This window comes from Lethenteron reissneri, chromosome 32 (assembly GCF_015708825.2).
Source record: "Lethenteron reissneri isolate LAM-NWPU_2019-01 chromosome 32, ASM1570882v1, whole genome shotgun sequence".
Taxonomy (NCBI): Eukaryota; Metazoa; Chordata; class Hyperoartia; order Petromyzontiformes; family Petromyzontidae; genus Lethenteron; species Lethenteron reissneri.
Genome location: NC_083810.1, coordinates 1,569,776 through 1,594,719, shown reverse-complemented (window position 1 = coordinate 1,594,719; position 24,944 = coordinate 1,569,776). Strand labels below are relative to the sequence as shown.

Here is a 24,944-nt window from a genome sequence, read left to right as displayed (position 1 = left end):
TATTAATAAATAATAATTCAAATGTATAATGTGCATTCCAACTTAGGATCCCAATGTGTTATGTATTGATAACCTTGCATCGATCTAGGACCTATATTTAAACGGGAGGAGGGCCTTGTTTATAAACATGCGGCAGTTCTACCAGAATTGGTTCAAGAGAGCCTGAATCTGCTGATGAGACACTGAATGTCAAAATACTGGTGCAGAATTAATTCTCCAGCCAGGAGTGGGTGAGACGGCCTACGTTCAGGGCTCCTGTTCTACCCCCCTTTCCGCGAGGGGTGAGCAATAGGAGATCCTAAAGAGGGCTGCTCCGTCCAGGTGCCAGACGACCATCTCATGACCGCCGCCTATATGCCGATCAGTGCCTAGATACTGCCGGATTCCACCAGTCCTGTGCCTGTCACCACTAGTCCATCGCCGCAGGGGATTTGGAAGGTTGGAACGACGTAATTCTCCAGGATAGAAGCCTGCGCGTGATCTCTTTTTTATAACGCGGTGGAAACTGGTGCACCAACTGCGACCATACGATCTTGATGATCGAGGCAACTCAAGATCTCCACCTTGTCGCAGCCTTGTCCACATCCACGAGCAATTGCGATCCAAATATCCTCTTTTCCACATAATCCACTGTCATTGAAGGCGTTGTCTTCAGCAGAGGTTCGTTCGCCGACCCATTTCAAGGTTAATGAATGGCCTTCCGTGGCTACTGTGTGGCCAGGGGGTACCCCAATCATACTTCACCCTGTCAAGCAATCGCCCTACTTGGGTTGTTGCCTGCTGCCCACGACAACGATGTGAGGTTGGACTTGCGGAGAGCTGAGCAGGGGGAGACCACCACCACCACCTTAAATATTGGCATGGCGTGGGTTTCCTCTGGGTTCTCTGCTTCCTCCCATAGCTAAAACAGAAATGCAACGAGTGCTTGGTGTTGACCAAACATCCCAATGAATGAAAAGTTACCTTCAAATTACTTCAATGGGGGTCACACACGGCAGCAGCAACATCGCCACCAAATCCAACCACTTGGCAGGACTTTCCCAAAACAATTATTGGGACTCATTAAGGTTTTCCTGTGTAAACAAAGATAATTAATTAAATAGATTACTTATTCAAAAGTTTCACTGTTTCTTTTTTTAGATGCGTGGTGCCCATACACCATGTTTTGTTAAACACTACGTTTGATTAATTTAAACAATAAAAAAATAAGGGACAATGAAAATGGCGACTACGAAGTGTTGCATGCTCCAGGCGTGCACTCAGCTTCTTCTGTTTTGCACGTGTGTGCAACGCCGTGGGAACATTCGACTTTTTTTATTTGCAGAAAAATGTATCGCGTTTCACTAAAGCACGTATTTACAGCTTTCACGTAAATCAGTAATTTTAACAATATTGCCACGTGTAGCCAGTTTGGCAAAAGCAGCGTCTACGATTGGTCCAATTTGTGAACTGTCAGCAAGAGTGGGATTTACACGCTCCTAGCGTGGATACACCGGCGTTCCTGTTGTCCTCTCTTTGTGCAGTGGCTCCTGACGTTGGTGTTTTTGAAAGTGTCGTGGCACTCGTGCCTGTGCAGGTTGACGTTGCTTTGCTCATAGATTCCTAACCAAGCCTTGGTGCTAAGCATACACATGTAGGGGTGTTAAAGAGAGGGCCCGTTATGCATGGCAGCCTATGGAAAACAAACACAGTGGGCGGGGCTACGTAAGCGCACGGGGAGGTGCCCTCTACGACGTCCGAGCCAGACACCCTGGGGGGGGCTGGTTCGAACGTTATGATCCCCCGGGGCCCCACCCCTCAGGGAGGGGTTGGGTATAAAAGGGGATGTTCAAAGGGGCTCGAGTCAGTTATGTTAAGCTAAGGGAACAAGAAGGAAGACGTCTTAGATAGAGCCCTGGACTCCCCTGCTTCGATGTCCTTTTCAGGGCCGGACAGGATTGAGCCAGCGGCGTGGTCCCGAAAGCCAGAGCCGGTGCTCTTGTAAGAGCTGGTCTGGAACTCCGGGTACCGGGCCCGACTTACCAGTGTTGGGCCAGTTAGCCTCCCCTAGCCCATTAGTGGAGGATTCGGGGCTAGGACAGAGTTAGCTAGGGGTGTATTCCGAGTTATACGGGTGAGGGGGCCGAATACCCCTCGAGTGTTATATGCCCACTGTTGTACTGTAAAATAAACATACGTGTGCCTCAACCTCGGCGTCAAGCGTCTTCACCGGTACTTCAACTGGTGTCAGAAGTAATTCGAACATGGACACGCGGAAAACAGCGCGGGCAAAAGTACCGCAGGACGAAGACACTGCCGAGATCGTCGAGCCCGAGACGGCTCCACAAGACATGGTGCAGCCGGGGCCTGATGCCTCCTTACCGGGGCATCGGAATGAAGAGAGGCCGCAGCCAGACGCGTTACGGCTGGCTCACGGGAGGCTGGCGGAGCTGCTGTATGCCGCTGCCGCCACGCTGGAGACCATCACACGATTAGGGGCCGGTGATCCAACACGGGGCGAGGCGAGCCAACGACCAGGGCGCCTTCCCGCCATTTCGGAGCAGTCCGAATTTGAAACTCCCGCCATCAACGCTGCAGCTGTTCGGGGCGTGGCCAGCCTAGACATCCGCTCCGACATCGCCGTCGCTGAAGCTGCAACGTCATCACAACCGCGACAGGCGATCCCATCGGCCGCTCGCACCGACGCACAGCCGAGTGGTGGTGATATCAGCCTGCGGGAGTCTACAACGACCGCTGCGCTTCATCAAAGACTGCCCCCGCTAAAGGAGTTCATCGGCGCGGAGGGGGACTGGGCCGGTTTTCGCCGACGTTTCCTCGCCCATCAGGAGATGGCGAAATGGTCCGATGAGGAGGCTCTCTGCGCGCTGCCGGCGCTCCTCGACGGCGACGCGCTCGCCGCCCTCACATCGGCGCCGAGAGAGAAGCGGTCTACGTTACCGATGGCACTACAGCTGCTGGCCGGGGTCTATGGACCATCGGCTGAATGCCGACAGCAATTTTACGACCGCAAGCGGGGTGAGAAGGAGTCGCCCCTAGCATATCGGACGAGCCTCCTGGCGATGGCTAAGTCGGCCTTCCCTCGTATGGACGACGACGGCATCGACGCTATGGTCACGGAGAAAATCCTCCTCCTGGCAGACGACCTTGACATCGCTGTGGTCGCGCAGGAGGACGCAGAGATGACATCGCTCCAGGCGGCAAGGCTCCTCCACGCCAACCTCCTGTCGCTCCGGCGGAAAGCCAGCAGGGCATCGGCGGGGCGTGCGGTGGCTGCAGCCACCCTTCCGACGGAGGAACTCTACGCCGTCGACCACCGACGGCAACAGGCGACGGGAGCACGGCCGGGCCAGGACGGGTCGGGCCGTTCCGACCATCCGTCACCTCCGACGCCGCTCCCGCGGTGTTTTAACTGCGGCGTCCGGGGCCACGTCGCCTCGGGGTGCCGCTCTCCTCGTCAGCGCGGGACGACACCTCAACGGGACGACGGGCCTCATCACAAGCTCCACCATCATAAACCGGCGAGTCGCGGCACCCCACACGTTTGGCCCACACACACACCCGTCACGCACTCAAACACCGCAACGAGAGGGGGGCCGATATCGCGCACCATCGCAACATCACGCACCACCCCGGGTACTCATATCGAACCCGGCCAGTGGTCCGTGCTGGCCGATCGTGTGGTAGCCGCATCGTCGGGGTCGTCGGCCGTTGTGGGGTACATCGACGGGGTTGAAGTGCGCATCCTGGTCGATACGGGAGCATCGGCGACCATTATTTCGGAGTTGATTTACAATATTCTCCCTGTCCGGAGTCGTCCTTTGATACCTGTTAACATACCATTCTATGCGGCTAACGGGGGCTCACTTGGCATCATCGGACAAATTCGTGCCCAAATTTGTATTGGGGAAATTAAATTGTCTGGGCCGATTTTTGTTTCCTCCTCGCTGGCGGTTCCGTGCCTGCTGGGGACGGACTTCCTGGCCAAAATGCCGATTAGGATATTAATCGACCAGGGATGTATTGAGCTTCCGTCGGGCAGACGCATGGCGTTTCTGCCATCGCCAGTTACGACTCGGACGGCGTTCGCGACGGTGCCGGCATTCGTAGAAAGAACGGTGCGCGTCCCTCCGGGGGCGCAAATGTTGATTCCTTTGAAACTTCGGCGGCCCTTCGCTAAGGGTATTGGGGCCCAAGGGGTTCTGTTGGGGCCGTCTAGGGCCGGGGTTAGTGGACCTCATTTACTTCCGGCCCAGACCATAGTAAGAGGGGACGGTGAACCCTTCATCGCGGTCCTCAATGTGGGCTCGCAGACGGTGGTGGTCCCACAGGGGACCGTGCTTGCTCACGCAACGCCGGTGCCAGGTGAGGAACCCGTCGCAAATCACGTCAGCGTTGTCCCTGCGCCGCGACCGCATTCGGACAGCGATGAAGGGTGGCTCGAGGCGCTTTGTGCGGGATCGACGGACCTGTCAGATTCAGAGCGTCAACAACTTAAAACACTACTGCGGGAATTTTCCGACGTTTTTAGTCGGAATAAATACGATTTGGGTTGTACTCACCTGCTGCGTCACCATATTGACACGGGTGACAGCGCGCCAATTCGCCAAAATCCGTTTCGGTTGAGTCCCGCCGAAAAGGACCATGTCAAATCGGCTGTTGATGACATGTTAGCCGCCGACATCATTTCTCCTTCCACCAGCCCTTGGGGAGCGCCGATCGTCCTGGTTAAAAAGCAGGACGGTTCGTTGCGGTTTTGCGTTGACTTCCGGCGTCTTAACAAAATTTCGGTTGCCGACGCATACCCGCTCCCTCGGATGGATGAATCGCTGGACGCCTTGGCGGGAGCGCGATTCTTTTCCACACTGGATTTACTTTCGGGATTCTGGCAGCTTCCTCTGGACGATGATTCTAAGCCTAAAACTGCTTTCCGTACACCGCACGGCCTGTTCCAATTCAACCGGTTGCCGATGGGCTTACACTCAGCGCCGGCAACTTTCCAGCGTTTGATGGAATTGGTTTTGGCTGGATTGCAATGGGAGTCGTGCCTCATTTATTTGGATGACGTTATCGTCTTTAGTAAAACTTTTGACGAACATCTCCAGAGGTTGCGGGCGGTTTTCCTAAAGATGCGGGCTGCTAATTTGAAATTCAAGCCCCAAAAATGCCATTTGTTGCGCGATTCGGTGCGTTATTTGGGGCACATCGTGGGACGCTCAGGTATTGCTACCGATCCCGCCAAAACGCAGTGTGTCAGCTCCTGGCCGACTCCCACCTCGGTGGGAGAGGTCAGGAGTTTCATTGGGTTCGCGTCGTATTACCGACGGTTCGTCGCTGATTTTGCGACAATTGCAAAACCCCTGCACGCTTTAACATCTAAAGGGGTTCGGTTCCACTGGGGTCAAGAGGAGGAGGCTGCTTTCTGCTCCCTTCGGGACGCCCTGGTAAAAGCCCCTCCCTTGATTTACCCAGATTTTTCTAAGCCCTTTTTGCTCGACACCGATGCGAGCAACACGGGTATTGGGGGTGTGCTTTCCCAGGTGGTTGATGGCGTGGAACGGGTGGTCGCGTACGGTAGTCGGGTGTTGTCTCCTGCGGAGCAAAGATATTGTGTCACCCGTAGGGAACTGTTGGCAATTGTCTATTTCATCCAACAGTATCGCCCATATCTGTACGGTCGGCATTTCACCGTCCGCACAGATCATGCGGCACTACAGTATGCCCTGCGAGTTCAACAACCATCGGGACAGTTGTCTCGATGGTTGGAGGTTCTCCAGGACTTTGATTTTGAAACCACCTACCGTAAGGGCGTTCGCCATACGAATGCGGACGCTCTGTCGCGCATGCCAACCATCTCCGAATGTGCATGCCTCCTGGGGTCGGGACGTTGCAGGCCTTCAGGGGACGCATCGGTTCAGATCTTGGCAGCCACCGACGACGACGAACCATTGGTTACAAATTCGATCGAACAACAGGGAAGAGATTCCCTGTTGGGGTTGCCCGTCACCGAATGGGGGCGCCTCCAAATGGAGGATACCTCCCTCCTCGGGTGGCGTCGTCGCGTCGGGGGTGCTGGACGGGTGAAGGGTGATTCGGATGCATGGGAAATGGTGCATGGTCTGCTGATGCATTGGGACGGCAAATCCCAGCGACATCGGCTGGTGGTCCCTTCTGAGTTGCGAGGCAAGGTGGTGTGGGCCGCGCATGAGCGCCTATTACACCTGGGGACCCAAAAGACTCTTGCACTGTTACAACTTGATTTTTTTTGGCCTGGTATGACGAGGGATGTTGGGGATCTATTGGGATCATGCCCTCGGTGTGCGCAACGGAAACCGCCGGCGCGGGAGTCCAACCCGCCCTTGCAATCGATCAAAGTATCCAGAATAAATGAGCTTGTCGCGCTGGACATTTTGGGCCCATTTCCCGCCACCCCCAGGGGCAATAGGTATTTGTTGACAGGTGTCGAGTATTTTACGCGCTGGCCTATGGCCTGGCCCCTGGCCAACCAGTCGGCAGCAGCCATCGTGGAGGCCTTTGTTCAGGGATACGTCCTGGACAAAGGTGCTCCGGAGCGGCTGCTGACCGACCAGGGCAGAAATTTTTCCGGTAAATTACTCAAACAAGTCTGTGACCTCTTAGGCACGAAGAAAATTCGTACCTCCCCGTATCACCCGCAAACTGACGGAATGGTCGAGCGCCTGCATCGCACCATAACGTCAATGATATCACAGCAGGTCTCGGACTCGCAGACTGACTGGGACCTGCATATTCAAGGGGTCTTGGCGGCATACCGGATGGCACCCCATGCAGCTACGGGATTTTCCCCCTTTTACCTCATGTACGGTCGCGAACCCGACCCGCCTGTTCGCGCCCAGCTGCAGATCCCCGACCCGCAAGGGAAAACTAAATTGGCTGACCACGTCAAATTTAATCTGGCCAAATTAACAGAGGCGCGGGATGCTGCTATGCTAAACTCGGACCTCCGTCAAAAGGCGAACGAGCGCCTCAGGCTGGGTCGGGCGCACGTAATACAGTGGAAGCCGGGGGACAAGGCATGGTTACACTGTCCCCAAGTGCCCCTGGCTACCTCCCCTAAGCTGGCGCGGCCGTGGCGGGGCCCTGTGGAGGTGGTCGAAGTTTTGCGACCACAGTGCGTGCGCATTAAATGGGGGAAGCGGCGATGGTTCGTGCACCCCTCTAGGTTAAAACCCTTCGTTGCGGTACACAAACCCACTTCACACATGCGTGGCCGAACGTGTGGGGGGTCGACCGACTCACTGGGTCCGTCTCCGTCATTCTCACCTAATGCCTTGCCGGCCGTGCCACCTCCAGGTGCATCAGGACTGACGGGCTCACGCCCGACCACCCCTCCTGGGGATACCGACGGTCGCGCGGCATCGGATGAGGTCTCACTCCGGGACGGACAATTGCCACCTGACGGTCCGCCACCCGGGGTTACCCCGTGTGAGGGGCCCGCTGCAAGGACGCGCGCAAAAATGCGCAGACTGTTATGAGACCGGAAGATGTGTACATAGGTTGTGTTCATTGTGTGTTGTGTGGGTGGTGTGTTCCCTGCCCATTGAAATGTACATACGTTGGATTCACCTGGTGTTGTGTGTATGGTGGGTTCCCTGCAAATTGTATATAGGTTGTTTTTTTACGGAATTCGTATTTATTCAAGGGGGGGTGCGTCGGGTTGTTTTCTCTTCTTGCTGTTGCCTTTTGTTGTGTTCTTGTTGCTGTTCTTGTTATTGTTGGAAAATAGTGAGGCACACGCGCGGTCAAGGTGTAAATGCACTTTTATTGTCATTTTTGTATGTTGGCAGCCGGGACGGCTGCAAGCTATGCGGGGGGGGGGGGGGTGATGTAGGGGTGTTAAAGAGAGGGCCCGTTATGCATGGCAGCCTATGGAAAACAAACACAGTGGGCGGGGCTACGTAAGCGCACGGGGAGGTGCCCTCTACGACGTCCGAGCCAGACACCCTGGGGGGGGCTGGTTCGAACGTTATGATCCCCCGGGGCCCCACCCCTCAGGGAGGGGTTGGGTATAAAAGGGGATGTTCAAAGGGGCTCGAGTCAGTTATGTTAAGCTAAGGGAACAAGAAGGAAGACGTCTTAGATAGAGCCCTGGACTCCCCTGCTTCGATGTCCTTTTCAGGGCCGGACAGGATTGAGCCAGCGGCGTGGTCCCGAAAGCCAGAGCCGGTGCTCTTGTAAGAGCTGGTCTGGAACTCCGGGTACCGGGCCCGACTTACCAGTGTCGGGCCAGTTAGCCTCCCCTAGCCCATTAGTGGAGGATTCGGGGCTAGGACAGAGTTAGCTAGGGGTGTATTCCGAGTTATACGGGTGAGGGGGCCGAATACCCCTCGAGTGTTATATGCCCACTGTTGTACTGTAAAATAAACATACGTGTGCCTCAACCTCGGCGTCAAGCGTCTTCACCGGTACTTCACACACACAAAACAGACAAGTGCCGTTTGCCGCCAGCCTGCAACTGTGCGAGAGGTGTGAAGGTCAATTTAGTGGAGCATAGATTCTCGAGCCATTGATGGGCCTCTGACGACTGCAAAAACAAACGCAGCAGAACAGCGATATAAGTTTAATCTGCAGATGTATTTATATTTTTTGTTCTTGTATGTGTAGTGATATTGAATGAGTCACTGTAGCGCGTGCCATTGGGAGATTGGTAGACAATAGAATTAGGGGCAACAGCCCGTTCTACCAGTTGGACCAGGGGGCAAGGCACGGAGCCCTCTGGGGGATCCAAAAGGGTGCATGGCAGAGGCCTGGGCCTGGCCACGTTAGGCAGGATATAAGGCGAGCTCCGACTCACAGTCGGGGCTGCTGCGATCTGAAATGGAACTCGTCGTGCCGTCGCCGTTGTGATATTCGCCTTCTTCAAGCTTTGGGTCTGGCAGCAATGTTGGCTGTCCCGACCCGGTGTGTGGTTATCCCCTAAGGCTGTGAAGGCCGGAATAAAAGCGAGAGAGTTCCTCCTACTAGCGTCTGTGAATTAGCACACTATATATGCACGTGTGTATGTTGAACTTCTTTCGCACCGTGCGTAGCCAACCGTGCTCATCGGAGGTGTGGGGGAAGGATAACAACACTAAACACAAATAACTTTTATTGTAATTAAATTATACGTTTTTAGTTTCGTTCGTTTCTCAGTCCGCTTGTCCTGGTGAGGGTTGTGGCAGCAGCATGTTGAGTAGGGTGGTTTGCAATTGCTAAATATTTACAACACAATCTGCAAAAGCACTTTCAATATACACACTTTGTATTACTATGTTGCGCAATATAATTTGATTAATGAAGTCCTATTTTTTAAAGTAATTTTCATTCGTTTTATTTTCAACTTGAAACTTTACATTTATAAGAAAATGATTGAGTTCTATGCAATTTATTCAGAGTTTGAAATAAATCACGCATTTTAAATTCGTGAACTTCCAAAATTCCAATAACATATCGGAATAACATTTTGTTGTGCTGGTGGAAATTTGAATAATTGAACGCAACATCACAGCCACACTATTGCCTTCATTCTAAGGCCACATTCCCTGTTCCTCATATTTCATGATCGTATACAATATCATAGACCACTTTCAGCAATACGATTGGATGACAGTTTGTGGGTGTGGGAAATAGGCATGGGTGAGTTCATTAATTTGTAAATTAATTCCGTGCACGCTTCTGATGGCACCTCTCAAGTTACGTGTAAGGCGCTCTCTAATCTCCAATTATGTGGTTCATTTGTGTTATTTAATGCCGGTGCAGGACTCTGTTTTGGCATTAAAACGGGTAAAGGTGGCTCCCTCTAAACGCTGATGATTATAAGTCGACTCAAACCTGCTAGTAAACGATGATCTACACAACGTCCACGACTGATGTAAATTCCAGCATTCAAAGAGCGTGGGACAACTTGTGGCATTCGAGCAGCATGTCCAACACATGGCTCATCAGTGAGCCCACCCACCAGACTGGTCGGCTTCTACCACACACAGCTCATCAGTGAGCCCACCCACCAGACTGGTCGGCTTCTACCACACAGCTCATCGGTGAGCCCACCATCTTTATCGTCAACAGAAGCAATGGGTAGCCCTTCACTGGATCCCCCCAAACCACCTCCATGATCCGCGTAGCGTGGGGAGGCCAGTATTCAGCAGTGGATTGACAAAAGGGCTGTACAAATATAAACATGCTAGAGTGCTTGTCTGGTGGAAAATGGTCCCCACCATAGCAATGTGGAATTCCCTCCACTGGCTTGTGCACTGCCATTGTAGCTCAAGTGCTGTTTAATGCCCGCGTGAACACAGTGGCACATTAGCTCCTGTAAACGTATGCAGTTTACATGTTACTAAATATTTAATGTCGGCAAAATTAACCGTTTTTACATCGAAATTTATAAACCTGTAATAGATGATAATGTATAATTCGTGACCTAAATATAATGTATTGCACGATAATGATATTTCTGCAAAGCTTGTGGAAATACCTGCATTCTCACAACACAGGTACTTGTCAAACTAAATACCTACAAATAGTGCATTTTATTACTGTAGTCAAAGGTGTAAATGAGCGTAATGTACGTACAGCCTGCTGCTGCTGGCAGTGATGCCTTGTGCTCATCAAGATCAGCAGCAGAAACAGCATCCAGCAGCCGTTACCACCGTACAGGTCACCCGCCTGCACGGTCAGCCACCAGTGGGGAATGGGAGATCTGTGAACCGAATTATTTCTGAAAGTTGGGGGGGATACTCAACAAAGTGAGCTGTAAGTGCAGCCAAAAGGAGCCACGAGAAGGAAACAGGAAGACAACGTGAACAATCTGACTACAGACAATAATAATCAGTGCTGTGACGAAGACAGCCATTGCCCCAGACATCAGCACGTCGTTATATTCCATTCACCCTTTTTAGAGCAGTATTATTGATCAATGGCTTTTGGGTTTTTTGTGAACTGGAAATAATAAATGTAAATTATTTTATTGAGGCTCCCTTAGAGCGGACGGAATACAACTGTAACCTTATCTCTAATGATGTTTAATGCATGTATAATGGATTCTCACAATTCACTGTGAGTCTCTTATGAAGACATGTTCCTTGTGTTTTGTGCTGTAAATTGATCTCGCTTATGAATAATGTCAATGCAATTCGCCTGCGCTAAGTCATTTCACTGTTGTTGTAGATGACTGTTTTTGTCTATTTCACTGATCGATTTTACGTTGTGTTTTTCACACTTCTTCATAAAACACTGTAACAATTTTTTTTGTTCCTGGATAGTAAGTGTTATTTCCTAATTGCTTATGCCTCAAAAGTACAGAAAATGGCTATTATTTCCCACAAACTTTGCTTTTGTGACCACATTGATATTTTTAAATGTACCTATTTTCCAGAACATTCCAAATAGATTCAGTGCTGAGTAAACTTGGAGTAACTTCTCGAACATTCTAGAACTTTCCTGTAATATAAATAGTAGTATAAATACAGGGACCTTAAGCCCACCAGTTCAGTTTAGTTCCGTTTGCCTAAGTGGATAGAACTGCTTTTTAAATCCTTTATATTAAGTTCACTTGCTTGCTTGCGCGCTTATGACCGTGCAAATCTTTAGGTCGTTTTTTAACCCACTTCCCATGATACAATCGAGCTGACATTTTGCACACAGACTCGTTGTGCGTGACAATTTATTTTCGTGACAAAAAAAATTCCAAAATTTTCCACTTTTTAGGGATTTTTTTTTCATATTTTATTTAAAATACCAATGTGATAAAAATGAAACTCTTACTCAAGAAAAACAGAAATGAATAATAAAATAAAACCGATGCCACGCATATAAAGGATTTATAGGGAAAAACTTTGTTTTTACGGGTTAATTTTTGTGGTTAAGTTTGTTGTCTTTCCCCCGCACCTCCGATGAGCACGGCTGACTACCCACGGTGCAAAATGAGTTCAACACACTCACCCCTCCATAAGATGAGCACTGGCTCAATGCTCACTTGATGAGGACATCACTTTGACGAGCTTTTCACATGTCTGAATCATTGGAGTCCGAATAATCTTCTCTGTGCATGGGCAGTCCTAACACAGTAGTCCAAATCATACGTTGAGTCTGAGCCAGTTTTGCGGCACACTTTAAACAGTGTTGATCCAGCGAGTGCGCATTCATGATGGACTGGACTCGTATATGAGTACGCAACAACATATGTTCATACTTACTGTGGTGGGGAACCAGCCTCTGTGGCAGGAATAGTAATATTTTATTGTAATAATTAATATGATTAAATCAGAATTTACGTAACATTGGTTTATGCTAAAACGATTGTAAATCCATACCAGTGGCGCTATGACGTCACAAATCCCGGGTGACGGTCAACTCAGCTGATAATTTATCACGGAGTAATAACAGTAGTAGGAAGCTTTCGCGACCAATATTATCCATAATAGATGGGGTTTTTGGGGTTAGATCGAGTAAATATAAATGTGTCGTTAAATCCACCACCATCTGACACAGCCAATGTGTAAGGTTTGTTAAGTAAACAAAATGTACCAATTCATTACAAGTTCAGCACGCCGGTGTGTTAGAGAGTAAACCCATATCATTTACAATTCAAGTACCGTGACGTTTCGCCGGCAAATTACAACTGGCTTAATCAGCTGATCATGCCTGTGAAGTTTAGAACGCTGTTGTTTGCTGACGAATGTGAACAGTAGTTGCTCTGTTGAGCGACTGGCCTCCAACATATCACTGTGGAATTTCCACCACTTTTTTAGGGCATCCAACATGTGAACGCTTGCCCCGAATGCACCTTTAAGGAAGGAGTGATTTTATTACCTGTGCTTTCACAAATATACTTGGTGTAATGTTTTATATAGTTAGGTCAATAAAGCCCAATTAGGCCAATTCACAAGGAGTCTATTTATACATTTTCATAGAAAATCTCTGCCGTTGGAAGTTTTACACGCAAAAAGATCCCTTGCACTCTATTAATGAGCGAAATTTCTCACGAATCTGCCATTGAGAATGGGTGTGATAATATTTTGCATTTGATCCAGCAGCCAATCAGAATCTCGGTGAGGGGCGAGGGCATTCCAGCTCTGCAGTCATGACATCGGGATGCAAGCCCTAACCAATGATGCAATCAGACTTCCATCTCACACACATCTAAATGCAAGAGGCCATATGAAATGAAACCGAAGAAGAGCATGACAGATTGTTCAATCGGAATGTTAGCCTAATTAGAGAGCATGATGGAACCAAAATGCATGATAGAATTATCAAATTAGCGGAGGAATTGTATGCAGATCTTTTTTTAACGGTCTTGGAGGCAGCATAGCGTTCCATATAGTAGCTCTCAACAACTATATTCATGGAATGGGAGTACTACAATCATAGAGATGGGCCTATACTGTCAATGGACGAATGACTGCAGTGATGTGGTCGGTGAGTTATCACCGATATTTTGTTTGCCTTTGAACTACTGTGGATCACGTCGAGCTCTGCCAAGGGAAGTGCTCGCAGTACCATCCCAGAACAGGAGAAACTTCTACGACGTGAAATGCTCTTAACCTTTACGTAGGGCCAGTCGATGCTTCAGCGATACAGATCTTGGCACAAACATATTTGAGCTTCCTCAGAACACATGGCACACATGGTAAGGCTTACAGGAAAGGTCATAAGTAGTGTATTGGTAGCAACCTTCATCTGGACAGATTCAGACCATGCTTGACAAAGCAATACAAAAATGCAATGTCACCCCATCTCAACTTATCGCGTGCTGGCAATGGTGCAGCATTTTGCTATCATTGACCACGATTTATATCAACATTTAAGTAATACGGTGATAAAAAGACATGTGTTTAATCTTACAAATTACCAAGCAAATGTGCGCGTTTAATATTATTGTCTGCAGCTTATGCCTTATCTTATCAGTTGGTGTCCAGATTTTGTACATGTGTCTGATTTTCAGCAACTGCTGGAGATGGGCAACGCGTACTGAATTTGCTTTCGCTACTATTCACACCGCACTGCAGAAACTAGGTGCCCAAAAGCATCGCTCCGAATTCTGAGTTTCTTTATGCTATTTTAAAATGTCTACTCGAGCATTACATCATAATGTGTAAAGCAGGTACCATAAGTATTTCCAATGGATCTTTGTTTGCAACATCTCAGTTGGAGACGCGTAGGTGGCACGGCACCATTAGGCCATGCTATCGCCACTTGTTTACAAAATCCAGAGAAAGATCGTCACCTGTTTGCCAGCGTATCATCAACATGAAAAATATATAATAGTAAAGCTCCATTCTAAACCATTAACATCTGCAAAAGGGTGAGCTCGTGAGGATCTCTCACCATCTGTAGTACCAATCATCGACACACATCAAACCACCTGCACATCATGGTGGACAGTGCTCAATTTGCCTCTGCTGTTTCACATCTCACTCATGAGTGACTGAAACATATATTTCACTGCCTTTCCCGGTCCTTTACTTTACGGTACTACTAGGCTATATTATTTTTTATTTTACCAGGTAAGGCCCTCTGAGCTGTATAGCTCCTTTTCAGAAGAGACCTGGCTACAAATGATAGATCAATGAAGTGGCTTATCATCATCACGTGGGAATGTATAGTAGCCAAATACTTTAAACGCGTGACATTGATTCTAAATGTAGAGGGGTACACCGGAGGACACAGAAAAAGATCCATGCAATCACAGGGAGCCCATGCAAACTCCAAATATACAGCAGATGGCAGGGTCGGGATCGAATCCACGACCTCCTGAATACCAAGTGAGGTAGTAGTAGTAACATCTCGCCATGAAATGCCCTTAAGCCACAACCCGCTTCCGAACATCACTCTCGCCATATGCAGATGCACCTGTACAAGGCTCACTATTTGAGCACTGCTTGATGTTCCAATGGCACTTCTATTTTAGTCACATTGGGTTCGACTGCAGCAGCTCGAAGTGAAATCACACGGAGCTGTGGTGCAATAGCCCTTAGAGTGATTGGCTACGCAAAGGTGATTGTCTGTGCACGTGTCTGTCGGCACAGTTGACTTTGCTAAATACTTTTAAGTGAAAGACGAAGTGAGTTTCTGCTCAGATGAGCATTGGGTGGTGGTGCTCACCTCCTGTTTACAGACCTGAGCCGGTGGTGGGGATTCAGTTGATTGAAGCAGAAGTTTCTGTCGGTAGGGAAACCAATTCCACATTGTGCATGCACCTTGCTCGTTGTGTTTCGTGCCTCGCTATCTTTCGTTGGCATTTCCCCAAACCACCCCTGCAAAAGAGATATCCATCTGGGTGAGGTTTTGTCCGATTAAGTAATGTTTGCCTGCATCTTTAAGAAGGGTTCCTGGGGATCACTAACAAAGATACATGCCTTCAACTTTATACATTTTATTTACAGCCTAAATAAGAGTTAAGAGAACCTCTGCAATAGCGATCCTGCTTTGAATGAATGTAGGTTTGGTTGGCTATCTGTAAGTCACTTGGCCACAGCCACTGTAACAAACATTTATTGCGCATCACAGTGTCGAAGACAATACAGAGAGACCATCATCATGAAGCGAAACGGGTTAAGATGAGTAAACGCTAAGAATGTATCTTCTCGTAATTTGGCATTTCCACCACCACCACGACAACCATTGGCCCTCAGGGGCCACCCAGAAGTTGCTTCCATCAAATCCTGCTTTCCGACGGGCGTTTTTTTCGCGGCGTGCAGGCATCACCACGGTGCTTACCATGACCACGATCTCGACTCACCTGCGCGAGACGCTGCCCAAGATCCCCTACGTCAAGGCCATCGACATCTACCTCATGGGCTGCTTCTGCTTCGTCTTCCTGGCGCTGCTTGAGTACGCGCTCGTCAACTACATCTTCTTCGGCAGGGGGCCCCAGCTCCAGAAGAAGGCGGAGAGGGCGGCCGCCAAGGAACACAACGAGCGCATTCGGGCCGAGGCCACGGCGGTGAGCCACGCCGCACACACCACTTAGATTTTAATCTAAGCATATGGAGCCTCCATTTGAACATGTAAAATCAATTGTATGAATTCAACATTGTAACCAGATGGCATATTCATGCCCTCTTGCATTTGAGCCAATCGTGTCTTTTCCACTTGTGAGGTTAAAGTGATTCATGCTCAAATTATCATTGAGCCGGTGATGGTAATTCTATATTCCAATGGCAGGGCAAGTATTTGATTACCCTGTTGATGCATCGTAGCAGCCATGACGAACATTGTCCACATGACCATCTGAATCCAAGTCAACACTTGTTGAGTTAATTTGATATGTAGGTTTTCACCACTCGCATTACGATCCGTGATTAGTTGTTTGGGTTAGATCGTGTGTGAGTAGAGTGCCAATTAGAGCAGTGCAACCCTCCTCCACCCAAATCAGCCAAACAAATCAACTTGTCACAAGAACGAATATGCCAATTGATATTGTTTTGCAGCAAACCGGTATGTTGAAAAGGAAGCATAATTGTATACAAATTGTGCTCACTTTCTCAACAAGCAGTTGATAATGCAAACTTACGCAGGTTTATGAATACAAACTGGGTTAAACAGGACCAATTATTTTCGGGTGAGGGATATACAGTACTGTGACAGCAAGTATTGCTGCCTCTGATGTAGGCCAATCAGTTTTCAAAACGATGCATCATATATTATTAGAGCATGTTTGTGTGCATGTTTTACCATAAGTACGTGTGGTTGATGCACACTTGATTCCTTGCAAAATGTATCTATTTAGTGTTTGAACATTATAAAACCTATGTTATTGCCACAAAAGGGTAAAACCCATTCTTATGTTTGCTATACTTTGATACTGATAACAACAACTAAAAAGTCCCATAGATATTGCTGCTGAATTTGTACACAAACGCAGCGATAGCCTTCGCTTGCTACGAGCCACAGGGGGGATGTTGCAGCGCATGCAGTGCCTCGTGCTTGATTGGCTCAAATGCAGCCGCAGGTCTCTTGCCAGGGTGCCCACGCGTTGGTTAGTTATGAATCCCAGTTTTCTGCAACCAAAAAGCTTCCCATTATTACAGGGCGGGGTTTGAGTTTTCACGTTCAGCGTGGGGGCCTTTTCGTTTACTGCGCGCCAAAAAATAAAGAAAGAGGAGTTGATAGAAGTAATCAAGAATGGATATAGTCTGAGCACGGTTATGGCTGTTATTTGACATTCTGTAGAAGGACTGCGTTTCATTTGAAGAAAATAGAAATTGGATTTTGAGTTCAGGTTAGGATTATGGTCACAACCCCAAAATGGCTCTTTAATCATTGCTATCATAAACTATAGCCAATGTTTTGTCTCCCAGTGGATACTTCCATAATGCAAACTGAATAATTACATCTAACCTGTGGAGTCTGATGATAGGGAAGCTTGACAAATAATGGGTGGGGTGTGTGTGTGTGTGTCAGAAAAGAACACGGAGCATTGGAGCAGTATTGAATTATTTGCTGCACCTATATAGGTTTTTGGCTGTGGTTGAGAGATTGCTTTAGGTTATCGAGATTGCCCACACATGTGAATGCATCTGTTGTAAATCCCAGGATGACGAGCTGACTCGGCAATGCAGACAAGTAAACCCAGACTGGCTCTGTTTTTCAAATCAATGCAGGCTTTAATTAATTGTTTTTTGCATCCTGGTGCACCGTTATGTCCTCCCAGTTCTATTGACAGTGGCCAATATATTGAATGCCACCCTAAGTGATACGTGTAATGTAACATTTTCCAACATTAACCTCGGTGTATTGTATAGACCATGCATCCAGCCGATATTTCCTCTGCATCAGGAAGGCCCTATGCATAATCGCATATGTACCCAACCTACTATTGAAGCAGCTGCAAGGGCTAAACCAATAATCACTGTTTTCTATATTAACATGACACTGCCATTTTTAAATGCCAAGGGAACACATGTTGAGCATTCATTGTTGATATTTGCATGTGATGGACAGGCTGACCTTTGCATGTTTTGTATTTCCTGCTGTCCCTGTCCCCTCTCACAACTCTCACTCCACTCTATGTTTTCCCCACCCTTCTGCACAACACCACAATTAGTATCGAAAATCAATAGCCACCTCTGGAGTTCTTTTGATATTCCTACCGGTACCGCTAGTGAGTTGTTATGCTGCATTCCCCCTGGATGTGACTGACACCTTGGCTCTGTAGAAACCCAGTAGGAGCATGGCAGTGGAATTGCGAATTGCATTTTTAGAAGATTACTTTACTCCTGTTTGCACTGCAGCAGCAACAGAAAAGAGCGCAGTGCGACAGAGATTGAAATGCGCCTGATCAGACGCTGCATCTCACTTCATTAGTGACATGGCACGAACGTCAAGGCATTACGATTGCTAATGACCACAGTGAAAGCATCGGTGCTTAAGTTGCTAATATTAATGCTGAACTTGCGGGGATATTTTATGAATGTGCATATCTAAAAAGCACCGTAAACATATTAAAATGTAATCCCTTTTTAAAATCAACAAAATACCGCAATTTATAAATAACTGCTTTATTAATAACTGTCGACTCAAAATCCACAACAAATACAGTATTGTATTATCAAATTTACACACATAGCTATTATGCCAGCCTATGTCACTTATATACGAACAGCGTTCTAAATACAATCCAATAACAAGCTCATGCTACGTTGTCATGAAATTCTATTGAACTGGCATATAATGACTCAAGAAGTAAGATCATATTTTGGTGCATAGAGTCTTCCTCATGTATTATATTATATAAATGCACGGGTGGGTGATTTGACTATGACACTTGCAAATGGAATTCGCATGTAATATAACAGTATTGCATATTGCTCCATACGAAGGTTTGCATCACACCATAGACATCACCATAGACCTGTAACAGAATAATCCTGAATGAGGTGAGATAAGCATTATTGTAGCAACATTGATATTCCACGGGTCTTGATTATTATCATCTCTACTGCCAATTAAACACGAATAAGCATATTAATCAGATTGTTATCCCCACTTTACGTTATTAGTTCTTTGACATCCACTTCCTAACAGGCAGTAGATTGTGCTGATTAATGACATTACAGAACAGACATGAATGTAACTGTTTGACTCACAGAAATCCGGATTAGTAGATTTAGTTCTTTGACCACTTGGCTCTTAAGATATGTTAATTTCCTTGGCAAATTTCTAACAGAGAATTCGACTTCAATTACTCTTACAGGCTTCACCATACCCCTCTATGATGGTAGTGTCTTGACTAAAGCAGTGCCTTGGGACCACAGTTCATTGTTGCCTGGATCATAGCAAATATAGCAACATGGATAAGCTGCTACTCACAATAAGAACACTTTGTAGTCAAAGAAAAATTGGGGCATAGATGTATTTCTATCGACCTCCATTGTCACTCGTGACCTTGGACAGTTATAGATGATGCACAATGAAAGTTCCAGATGATGTTACCCTCATCTGTTTAAGCCTTCTTCCGATAATGTTGTGTTTCCTTCAGGTTTGAAACAACATCAATCTCTTCATCGCAGCTGCTGTTGCATATATTACAATGATTGTCATAATTCATTACTCAATCATGGGTTTTTTTGATTGGCCTAATTGCCTGTGCTGCATCTTTCACTCGTTCCTGAAACAGCACGTCTCAAATCATCATGGCACAGAAATAGGTCGCAATTCATTATTAATGTTTCCTATCAGCTTCAAAAGTTAAAATGTAAGATTAATATAAATGATATAAGTTATACATTTTAAATGTTTGCACAGTATACATGTTTGCTATGTTCGTATTAATTTATTCCCTGGACACCTTTTGCAAACGAAATGTTCCATCTCAAGGAATGTTCCGGTTGAAATACTTTAATAATTAAAATAAAACATGTTAGGAATATTACACTTGGGCGAACACATCATTTCTTGCACAGTCAGCCCCACAGAAGCAAGGCCAAATCTGCATGGGATGATGGATATTTAAATTTACCCCAGCCACACTGGGATTGCTCTGCTCTATTTTAACCCTGGCTATTACCCATGAAAGCAAGCGATTTCATGCCAAGGTATTGGCCGTGTTAGGTAAACATAAAGCAAGACACCCTCCAGAATTGCAATGGTAGATGTCTTCACAACAGGGCATCTGTAACCACGGCCACTCTGTATCCAATGTAGCTATGAACGTTGGAATGCATTATTTTTTGTCATATTTCTAAAAGGCGAAGTAATTAATACATGCGTGGATCTTTTTTTTACATGCCGTTTGTGTGATGAAATTGTTCGAATGGGAGAAGCAGTGCAGGCATAAGCATACTGCGCAATTAACTGACAATCGACGTTTAATTGGAATCTCCACCTGGCATGGGTCTCCCACTATATTAAATCCGCGTAAAATTAGTGCCTACTGCGTGATGTCAACATTATCACTCAGAACATAAAAACAAATACTGTGATTGTGGTCCTCATCACAATGATTTGCTGTGCAATGTACTGCGCTGTTAAGTAGGTACCGGGGATTTGTCTACCGTAATATATCTTTTGACGGTGTGCGTGTATCGGTACTTTTTTTTATTTACACGTATTTAATGCCCATGTGTAAAAACAACATTATTTACGTAATGCTCATTTATAACATGCAGCAACCCTAGCTTCTGAAAACACATTGAAATCACAAGGACAGAATGCTGTTAACCACAATGACTAATTATTAGTCCTATAACTAAAAGTAATATAATAATTACACAGAAAATATATTCAAAAAAGTTTGGCTGCTTTTCATATTTTAATGCAATTTTAACCAGCACCCATATGTTTAATTGCTGTTTACAAAACAAAGCTGCCATCATGCCATATTGTGGAACATTTTCATTATTCATGCAATAACTGGGGAGTTATCAAATGAATCATTAAATCTTTTTTTTATTACTCAACATCTAAACAAACATGACTTTAAAAAAAAGCCGTACTGATGAGAAAAATCAAAACATTGTGATGCCTAAGCATGAAGGCACTTTGCTCGACGGTTTGGCTCCCGCATTCTGATGAAGTCATCGCGACAAAGGGGGATCGTCTACTGTGAACTGGTCACTTTGGATGATCCTATGACATTTACAAAATTATACAATTGTATATCCGTATCATAGGCTACGTTTACACATTTAAACTTAATTTGGAGCTTTCGTGACTGCAGGAATTACTCTGGTTCTTTCGGTAAAGTCACGTATAAAGAGAAAATACTAAATTAAATAACAGCATATGACGTTTCGCTTGCAACACAAGCAATCATCATCAGGTATAAATGAAATAGAAATAAACCTAGTCTACTTAGAAATATAATGCAATACAACACAGAGAGTCGGCTAACATAACAGTCAACACCCTACCTGGTTGATTACGTTCTTCCAGAGAAGGCTACATTTGAGAGAGTTATAAAACACAGAAACGGAGCCATATAGACAGATATATAAGCAGAGAGAGATTACCCACGGCACAGAGGCGTGGTTTCTCTGTGTGCCTATGTACGTTTACACATTTCAAAATGACCTGCAATTGAAGAGGATGAAATTAACAATTGTCCCCCATAAATTGTACAACCTGAGCCTCTTTTCAAATGTACGGAATGAATAGCAATGGATGTTGGAAGAAGACACTACATTTTTCAATCAAAAAATTTCGAACAAATATTTTCGTTAGCTACAATCTAGACCTAGTTTATATTGGCAAATCTGTAGCATGTAACAATGAAACAAATTTTACCAAGATAAATATTGTTTTCATAAAAATGTATATTATCATTTTGCTTTAAAGTGTCTATGATGTGGGTAAGCTGTCAATCATAGGTGAAGGAGAAAATAACGGTGTTTAGCTGGCGTTGTGCTCTCGATTTTTGTGTTAATCAGAAAAAAATCTGAAAAACGTAGGCCCACCCATGCCATTGTAGATGATCAAATGTTTCGTTGGTATTTGGGTTGATCTAAAACACCCTGAAGTGACGATACGAATATGACATCTCTTCTGCGCTTTTTTTTTGCAAGAGTCGAGTGACGTCACCTCTGCAAAGCGAGAAGAGGCATTTCATGAGTGCAGAGTGGAGACGGTCTAAACGAGCTCCAAGATCTCCCTTAAAAAGCTGAAATTTTTAAAAGTGCCTTGAATCCGAACACCCATTGCTAATTCTCAGCAGCCGTTCATTGAATTGTTCATCCACTTGTGAGGTCCGAGCCTCGAGCAGGTCGGCGCGGTGGGTGGGAGTCACAGCTCCTGATTCTGTTGACACCGGATTTTTTTGTTTGTTACAGCAGCAGATGGGGTAACAGGTGAGGTTTGGGGTTCTTGCACGTAAGAGGGAATAATTGGTGATTTATATAAGAGAAAAAAAGGCGAACTCTGCGTTCTCAGCACCATTTGTGCCCACAGAAAGATTGGACGTCACAGTTTGTTTGGTGCCAGGGCTGACGGCTGAGATTTTATGTGGCCCTTTACAAATGAAAGTGGATTATATAACTACGTATTTTCCCCACTGCCCTGCTCAGCCTGAGACGGCAGTTTCATGCTCACCGGGAGCAGTGGTGAACACGGGATATGTGGAGGGACATGGGGGGCAGAACGGCTCCCCACGGACTAGGGCCCTTTCAAGCATTGGACCGGATTATTGCGAGAGGCACTAATGACTTTGAGATTTGAATATCGATGTTATTTGACAGGAGAGAGGCTTAAAATGCATGAATCCAATCGTCACGGATTTCATACAGCATTTACATCAATTATGTGTTATAGTGTATGTCAGATCAGACGATATTTTTGTTCATAGCCGGGCTTGGGCTTTCCCCAAGTCAGCTCCATCTAAAGTGAATGCCTCACGTTGAGTGTGACCATCAACACTGAAGTGAAAAAAGGTGGCTGGCTGAGTGTGATGTTGGGCACGCCATCGCCGCCATGCGTGACAGTCCCTACAACCCCGAATGGCAAATGGGGGGGGGGGGGTCTGTGTGTATGAGCGAAATAGAAAGAACTGGGACATCACACAGTGGAAGTGAATTGAAGGCTAAGAGTGCATCTGAAGACATCACACAGTGGAAGTGAATTGAAGGCTAAGAGTGCATCTGAAGACATCACACAGTGGAAGTGAATTGAAGGCTAAGAGTGCATCTGAAGACATCACACAGTGGAAGTGAATTGAAGGCTAAGAGTGCATCTGAAGACATCACACAGTGGAAGTGTATTGAAGGCTAAGAGTGCATCTGAAGACATCACACAGTGGAAGTAAATTGAAGGCTAAGAGTGCATCTGAAGACATCACACAGTGGAAGTGAATTGAAGGCTAAGAGTGCATCTGAAGACATCACACAGTGGAAGTGAATTGAAGGCTAAGAGTGCATCTGAAGACATCACACAGTGGAAGTGAATTGAAGGCACTGCACGTGGTGAATATCAGGGCTACGGGTGCCTTTGAAAATTATGTTAGTGTGGCGGTGGAGAGATTTCTGTACACCCCCCCCTTCCCCCGCAATGTTTTCCCCTTTAGGAAGCTGCCTTTAAAAGCACTAACATTTTCATTCTGAACATCTCAGTGTTTTTTTTTATCAGACCTAAAGCGTTTCTCTCTTTGTACAGGCCCATGTTATCGAAAGTTGTGTAGGATGGGGCTCAGGAGGCTGGGATGTGTAGGTGCCAAATGAAATAATTAGTAATACATTGTTATTCCAATTAGCCCTCGATACACAAAAATTATTGATGGATGTCTAATCAAGGCAAGCGGTTTGAACATATGCATCATGGAAATGTTTGTGTACAAAAAGATGTCTCTGTAAGTGAATAGCCTAATACACGTTGCTCCAATTGATTGATACTTTAACAGTGGTGGTGGGAGGGGGGTAAGCTTAACACTCGAGGCCTGTATTTATACTTGGGACGTGTGCCAACGTTCGTTAAGTTATACATCCTTAACTAAGCAATGCATTTACATTTACACGTAAATCCTTGCATAGGACTGTATTTGTCCATTTGAATTCACACATACGTACTGTATAAAGACATTATAAACCGCTCTCCATATTTGTTTCACTAACTCGATTAAATTTTATAGCACACTCCTCGCAAAGGTTCAAAACTTGTTACGAGCCTAGTTTTCATTTTCTGTTTCCAATCTACACCAGTTAATTATTCTGACAAAATGACACTGGAAGCATAATGGGCTTTGAAATGTTTACTTTTTTGCAGTACATTATTTAATATGAAACAGGCAATGCAATTTCAACGACATGTTTTTGTTATTCCTCTATTAAATTTTTTAAAAGTTTACGTGACTGCAAAAAACATTGAATAGTTTGAAATTAGGCTGCTGTTTGTTTAAAAAAAAAAAACCTAAACGGGCTGGTAGCTGCGCGTATCTGCTTTAGCGGTAACCGTTAAGTAGCTGGAGTTGTTAAATACAGACACCTCGGAATGTTACAGATGATTTGCCTTGACAATTACGAACTTTTAACTTTTTTTACAATGACCAAAGTACTATTACTTTTTTTTTTGCCCACGAATTGAAGAGTAACACGAATTCAAATCAACCTCTGCAGAGTATTTAAAAACTGCGGTGCTGTCGTTCACCGTGGCGACAGCTTAAACTTAAACGAGAGAGAGGCGCAAACGGGCAGCGTTGACGGGCAGCGTTGAATTTTGCTTCAACGCAGTAACTCATCAGCAGCACGGGATTGATGAATTTTGTTTTATTAGTATTCAAAAGCCACTATGTAGAAGGGTTCGAAGAACACATGTGCATATAATTATCTCATTGCAACTTGTTAAGTACTTAATTATCAACACTTTTATAGTTTTTTTCCTCATTGTTGACTGTACCCGAATCCCTGCGATTGAATGCAGCGTGGCGGTGTGTTGACATTAAACACGGATGCACTTGGCATACATTGCAATTAAATGTGTGGCTCAGTAGAATATTAAAT

The 24,944-nt window shown here is 46.0% G+C and overlaps 1 protein-coding gene across 3 annotated transcripts in view; it reads left to right on the top strand.

Annotated features, from left to right (window-relative positions):
* Positions 1-24,944, top strand: part of LOC133349882 (gamma-aminobutyric acid receptor subunit beta-3-like) — a 291,199-nt gene that overhangs the window by 251,211 nt on the left and 15,044 nt on the right. For all 3 annotated transcript variants that reach the window (XM_061563712.1, XM_061563711.1, XM_061563713.1), the window contains one exon: positions 15,720-15,964. In XM_061563712.1, coding sequence (XP_061419696.1) covers positions 15,720-15,964 — 245 coding nt within the window. The remainder of the gene's footprint in view (positions 1-15,719; positions 15,965-24,944) is intronic.